The sequence below is a fragment of the Sapajus apella genome, unplaced genomic scaffold (genome assembly GCF_009761245.1).
Source record: "Sapajus apella isolate SASKATOON/1434 unplaced genomic scaffold, GSC_monkey_1.0 scaffold96, whole genome shotgun sequence".
Lineage (NCBI taxonomy): Eukaryota > Metazoa > Chordata > Mammalia > Primates > Cebidae > Sapajus > Sapajus apella.
Window position 1 is genome coordinate 826,346 of NW_022437036.1, and position 6,825 is coordinate 833,170.

The 6,825-nt window shown below is 53.8% G+C and overlaps 1 protein-coding gene across 1 annotated transcript in view; it reads left to right on the plus strand.

The window, feature by feature from the left end:
• KCNQ2 (potassium voltage-gated channel subfamily Q member 2) overlaps nt 1-6,825 on the plus strand; it is a 70,338-nt gene that overhangs the window by 36,753 nt on the left and 26,760 nt on the right. The window contains 2 exon segments of the mRNA XM_032257013.1: nt 4,989-5,083; nt 6,359-6,388. Coding sequence (XP_032112904.1) covers nt 4,989-5,083; nt 6,359-6,388 — 125 coding nt within the window.

Sequence of the window (6,825 nt, forward strand, 5' to 3'; positions counted from 1 at the left end):
GGTGAGATGCCCGTGTGCCCAGAGGGGGAGGGGCAGGGAGCTCTCATGAGCCTAGAAGTTCACGTGAGCTGCCTGGAAACGGAGTTCGTCAGTTCCGGAGGCTGAAAACCAGATTGGCGTCTGTTCATGGGTGGAGATTTTGGCGCTGCTGGGCCAGTGTTCTTCCTGGAGCATCTCATCCGAATCGCTGTGGTCCTGACAAGGAACTCCTCGTGGGGTCACTTTAGAACATTCATGGCATCGTCCTCGTGTCAGCCTCGCGGGCGTGGGCCCTCCCGCCTCATGCTGCCTGGCTCCAGTTGCTTTGGGGCTGGTAGAAGTGGTCTCCCGCTGCTGTCTGCAGCGTTCACGGTCCGTACCAGGAAACCACTTACTGGGCTCACCTGTAAAAGCCGCTCCTCATCTGTTAGAGTTTTATCCTGAGACGGCAGCACTTCAGCCCCATCTTCAGGCTCCACGTCTGGTTCCAGTTCTGCCGTTTCCACATCTGCAGTGCCTCCCTCCTCTGAAGTCTTGAACCCTCAGTCTTCCATGAGCGTCGAAATCAACTTCTCCCAGACTCTTGTTACTGAGATATTTTCACCTCCTCCCACCAATCGACTGTTGTGAATGGCATTTAAATGGTGAATCCTTTCCTGAAGGTTTTCAATTTACTTTGCCCAGACCCATCAGAGGAATCGTACTTTATGATAGAGGAATCACTGTCTGTGGCAGGGGAATCGCTGTCTGTGTAGAGGAATCGCTGTTTGTGGCAGCCACAGCCTGGCCACACGTGTCTCTGAAATAAGACTTGGAAGTTAAAGGCACCCCTGATGGATGGTTGCAGAATGGGTGCTGTCTGAGCAGGCATGAATACACATCCATCTCGCTGTCTGTCTCCATCAGAGCCCTGGGGTGACAGGGTGCATTGTCAAGGAGCAGTAATATTTTGGAAGGAATGTTTTTTTCTAAGCTGTGGGCTTAAAGTATCTAGTAAAGCATGCTGGAAGCAGACGAGCTGTCCTGCAGCCTTGGCTGCATTTGCAGAGCAGATTCCACATCGTCCCCAGGGCCCCAGGGTGTTCAGACCGGACAGTGAGCGCTGCCTGCAGTTCCGTCACCAGCCGTCACACACCTGCAGAGGCTCTTCTTGCTGGTGGCAAACGCCGTTACCGGGGCCTTGGGAGGCTGTGTGGGCAGATCCCTTGAGACTAGAAGTTGAAGGCTAGCTATGGCCTTGGCAACAAAGACCCCATTTTTTTTTTTTTTTTTTTTTTTTTTTTTTTAGATAGAGTTTCTCTCTGTTTCCCAGGCTGGAGTGCAATGGCGAGATCTTGGCACAGTGCAACCTCTGCCTGCTGGGTTCTACCAGTTCTCCTGCCTCAGCCTCTCAGGTAGCTGGGATGATAGGCACCCATGACCACGCCCAGCTAATTTTTCTGTGGTCTCAGCTACTCGGGAGGCTGATGTGGGAGGATCGTGTGAGCCCAAGAGTTTGGAGGCTGCAGTGATCTCTGATTGGGCCACTGCACTCCAGCCTGGGCAACAGAGCAAGACCCAAAACAGAGCAAAAAATAAATTTAAAAACAGAGATAAACTTAAAAAGTAGACAGACTCAACGAAACCAAAAAAGTTGAATCTTTGAAAAAAATCAAAATTGGGCAGGGCACAGTGGCTCACTCTTGTACTTACTTTGGGAAGTTGAAGCGGATCACCTAAGGTCAGGTTCAAGACCAGCCTGGCCAACATGGGGAATTCCCGTCTCTACTAACAATACGAAAATTAGTTGGGTGTGGTGGTGGGCACTTGTAATCCTAGCCGCTCAGGAGGCTGAGGCAGGAGGATCGCTTGAAACTGGGAGGCAGAGTTTGCAGTGAGCTGAGATCACACCACTGTACTCCAGCCTGGGCAACAGAGTGAGATTCTGTCTCAAAAAAAAAAAAAAAAAAAAAAGAAAATTGACAAATCTCTAGTCAGACTAAGAAAAGAAGAGAGAGCATTTGGGTTGCCAAAATCAGACATAAAAGTGGAGACGTTGCTACTGACTTCCCAGAACTAAAGATTCGAGAACACTGTGAACAGCTGTGCCACGCAAGCTCACAACCCAGATAAAGGGACAAATCTCTGCGACACGTAAGCTACAAAAACTGACTCAGAAGCAGCAAATCGGAGACCTGAGAACAAGCGAAGAGATTGAGTCATTAATCAAAACCCTTCGAACGCAAGGCCAGGTGGCCCACGCCTGTAATCCCAGCACTTTGGGAGGCCAAGGGAGACAGACTGCCTGAGGTCAGGAGTTTGAGACCAGCCTGGCCAACATGGAGAGAAGCCCTGTCTCTACTAAAAATCCGAAAATTAGCTGGGCATGCTGGTTCGCACCTGTAATCCCAGCTCCTGGAGAGGCTGAGGCAGGAGATTTGCTTGGGGGGCGGAGGTTGTAGTGAGCCGAGATCTCGCCATTGCACTCCACCCTGGGGGACAGAGCGAGACTCTGTCTTAAAACAAAACAAAATAAAAAATTAGCTGGGTGTGGCAGCGCGTGCTTGTAGTCCCAGCTACTTGGGAGGCTGAGGTGGGAGAACAGCCAGAGGTTGCCGTGAGCTGAGATCGCACCTCCATGCCCCAGTCTGGGTGACAGAGCGAGACTCTGTCTCAAAAAAGAAAATTATGATAACAAAGACCTAAAGTGGAAAGACGCCCTGTTTCCATGGATTGGAAGACTTAATTTTATTAATATCATCTTAACAAAATTGGAGCGACATATTTAGTACAATGCAAATGGATCTACAGAGTCGGTGCAATTCTTACTGTCATTCCAATGTCCCCCCACCTTTTCTTTGTTTTGCAGAAGTGGAAAGGCTGATCCTAAGATTCATATGGAATTGTAACGGACCAAAACAATTGGCCAAAACGGCCTTGAAAGGGAAGAACAAAGTTGTAGGACTAACACTTTCCGATTTGAAACTTACTACAAAGCAACAGTAATCAAAACAGTGTGCCATTTGCATAAGGCAGACATACAGGGCAAGGGGATGGAATTGAGAGTCAGAATTACGTCCATGCATCTGAGGTCAGTTTTCAAGGGTGCCAGGTCCAGTGGAGAAAGAATAGTCTCTTCAACCAGTGGTGCTGGGTCAATCAGGTGTCTGTTCTTTAAAGAATGAAGTTTGACTCTCATATCATGTACAAAAATTAACAAAAATTAACTAAAATTATAAAAATCCTCTGAAGAACACACAGGCATAAATCTCCGTGATCTGGATTTTAAAAAATATATAACAGCAAAAGCACAACCCACAGAATGGGGAAGAATGCTGCGAAGTGTGTCTGTGATAAGGGTTAGTATTGTATTAAGAACGCTCACAACTCAGTAACAGAAAGACAGCCCTACAGACTGCGGGCAAAGGGTTCGCCCAGACGTCCTCCAAAGAGGACACTCGGAGTGGCCACTAAGCTCCTGAAGAGACCGCCTAGTGCTGGCGGGTGTCAGGGAAGTGCAAATCAAAGCCACAGAGAGACGCCACTTCACGTGTTAGGATGGCCAAGTTTTTTTTTTTTTTTGAGACAGGGTCTTGCTCTGTCGCCCACGCTGGATTGCAGTGGCGTGATCGTGGCTCACTGCAGCCTCCACCTCCCGGGTTTAAGCGATCCTCCCGCTTAGCCTCCTGAGTAGCTGGGACTACAGGTGTGCACTACCATACCCGGCTAATTTTTATTTTATTTTATTTATTTTTTATTTATTATTTATTTTATGTTATTTTATTTTATGTTATTTTATTTTATTTGCAGGGTTTTGCCATGCTTCCCAGGCTGGTATTGAACTCCTGGGCTCAGGCGATCCACCTGCCTCAGCCTCCAAGGTGTTGGGATTGCTGGCATGAGCCTCCGGGCCGGGCCAGGGTGGCTAACAGTTTGGCAAATGGAAAATCAGTGTCGGTGAGGATGTGGAGAAATGGGGACCCCTTGCTGGTAGGAATGTAACGATGCAGCTACCCTGGAAACCAGTTTGATTGATTCTCAAATAGTCGATAAACGTGGGATTATCACGTGACCTAGCAATTCTACCTCGAGGTGTAGACACAAAATAATTGAAAACAGATCTTCAACCAAAAACGTGCACACGTGTTTCACAGCAGCAGCACTCACAGGAGCCAAAGCGTAGAAACAGCCGAAACGCTCATTAATGGATGAACAGAGCGTGATTTCCCCGTACAAGCCTCCTACGAGGAGGAGCGGGTGCTGACACGCCAGGACACACTCGGTGGAGGGGGAGTCCGTGGAGACCCCAGCAAGCACCTGGCAGTGGCCAGGGCCTTGGGGGGCCGGGGCCAGGAGTGCCTGCTTAGTGTGTCTGACGGTAGGGGGCTTCTTCGGGGGGGTGAAGAGGTTGCCGAGTTCAGTAGTGATAGTGGTCTCACAGCACTGTGAGTACCGGGGCTGCTGAAATGCGCACCTCAAGATGGCTAACCCCGCGAGCTTTATGGTAAGAGATATACGTATTTCAGCACTGCAAAGCAAAGCAAAGGCACAGAGAACCGGAGATCTGGCCAGGTGGGTTCAGTCCAACCCGCAGGCTCCTGCCCGCGTTGGCTGAGTGCCCACCCCCTGCTGGGGAAGCCTCCCTGGGCTGGGCTACCACCCTGGGAGGATGGCGGCTGGGGTCCCTGGCCCTGCGGGGCAGAAGGTAACCCCCATGACAGGTGATACCTGCCAGGGGCCAGGTGAGAGGCATGAACAGAACAGAGCATGGCCTCCCTGTGAGCTCCTGTGGGCCCCGAGTCAGGCCCCGGCTGCTCCCCTTCTTCCCCTGTCTGTCCTGCAGAGGGTAAACTGAGGCTGTGGGGACGGATGCAGCACTGGGGCCGGCCTGCTGGCCGAGAGTCCCACGTGCCTGGCTCACAGCATGGGTGTCCCAGGTCCCCTCTGCCCCGTCCCCTCTGTGCCCGGCCCTCCTGGGCGTGCCCTGGCTGCCAGCCCGGCCGACCGCCCGCCTGTCTCTCCCTCTGCAGTCGGCCTGGAGATTCTACGCCACCAACCTCTCGCGCACGGACCTGCGCTCCACGTGGCAGTACTACGAGCGCACAGTCACCGTGCCCATGTACAGGTACCGCCGCCGACGCACACCGCCACCAGCATCCCTTCCGTTTTCATTTTCCATTTGTTCTTAAAACCCCGTTTTTGTTGTTCATTCTTTTGATTTTTTTTCTTTAAAATGTACGTGTTCTTCACAAAGGAGTTCTGTGTGTGGTTTATTTCAAGGCGTTGGTTCTGCCCTGAGTTCAGCTGCGGCTGTTTTCACCTTCATTTCCCCGCCCTTTGCTTTGGTGTCCTGCTGTGGTCGTGCTGTTTGTGTGCCTTGCGAGGACGCCCCTCCCCAGGGGGCTCACGGTGAATGCCCCCCAGGCGGCTCCGGATCTTCCTGCAGCTCCAGGTGCCCAGGCTTCATGAGTGGAGCCAGCACCAACCCCGTCCCCTAGCAAAGACCAGGGTCCTGCGTGGGGTGGAGGGGTGGGAAAGTGACCCTGGCTCACAGCGAGGCTTTCAGACCAGGAGACCCGAATTATCCTGGGGGTCCCAGGTGCCTACCAACAGCACAGAGCACACAGACACCCTTGGAGGCCCTCGGGCAGCAGATAAGGAGCCTAGAAAGTGCCAGTCCATGGCCCTGGGGGGCAGTGCCTGCAGGTCTGGTGACCCTCTAGGCGGAGGGCGGCTCCTGTGTTTCTCTTTCACAAGGGTAGATGGCAGCCAGTGGGGATAGTCCATGCCGGGCTCATGCTTAAATTAAGGTCTGAGATGAGGGATTCTGAGGGCTTTTCACCCAGTGCACGCGGGCCTGACCCCTCAGTCCATCTGGGTGCGCCCCACCCTGCCAGCCTGCCCTCTGCTGTGAGGTGGGGAACGGAGCCTGGGGACTTACCAGCTCAGGTGCCCCCCCACTCCTAGGGGGTGTCTGTCCCCTGGAGCCTTCCCTGAGGGTGGGCTGGGTGCACAGCTTGGCTGGGACTTCTTGGCTTGGGGCGGGGCCCGGGGTCCTCTTGAGGCTCCTGAGTTGGAGAGGGTGGATAGGCCCTTGGCCATCCTCAGCTGCAACCTGCCTTTCAGGGTGTCACCTGGGAGGAGGGTGCCAGAGCCCTTGGCGGCCCTCTGTGTTTGCAGTCGTCCCGACCCTTCCCCCCGCGCCTCCTGGAAGCCCGCCTGTCCTGGGATGTGGCCTGTGCCTGTGCTTGCAGAGTGCCCTCCCAGCCCCGCAGGGCAGAACCGGCCCTTGCGCTCATTCTCTTTGTTCTGTTGTTCCCCTCCTCTCCTTGACTATTCGTTTCATTTTCTTTTTCTTATCCCGTTCTTTTCCCTTTGTGTGTGTGTGAACACTTGAAAGCTCGCAAAGTCAAACCTACGGGGCCTCCAGGTAGGACATGCATGGGGCAGCAGATGTGTGTGGTTCTCGTTCTGTCTGGGACTGTGACGGGATGAGGCCCTCGAGCCCTGCGGCCACCCAGTGTGCAGAGTGACCGCCGCCCCCACCCCCCACCAAGCGTCCCTGCACCCTGCCCCTCGTGGCCCCATGCTGGAGGCCCCTTCACCCTGGGCCCTCCCCTGCCTGGAGCCCATGTGCCAGCCCCCCCTCCCCAGCCTGTCCACTCTTCTCCTGCCCCTCCTTCCCACTGCTTCCTGTTGCTGGCCGCCTGTGTCCTCCGTGGCCTCGTCCTGTCCTGCTTCTGGCCTGGCTCCCCTCCTGCCTCCGTCCCCTTCCCATGGGCCCCATCTGTGAGCAGAGCAAGAATGGTGGATGGGGGCTTCCCCGCTCTGGTGCTTGGCACCTGTCTGGGGCCAAGGGTGGTCCCA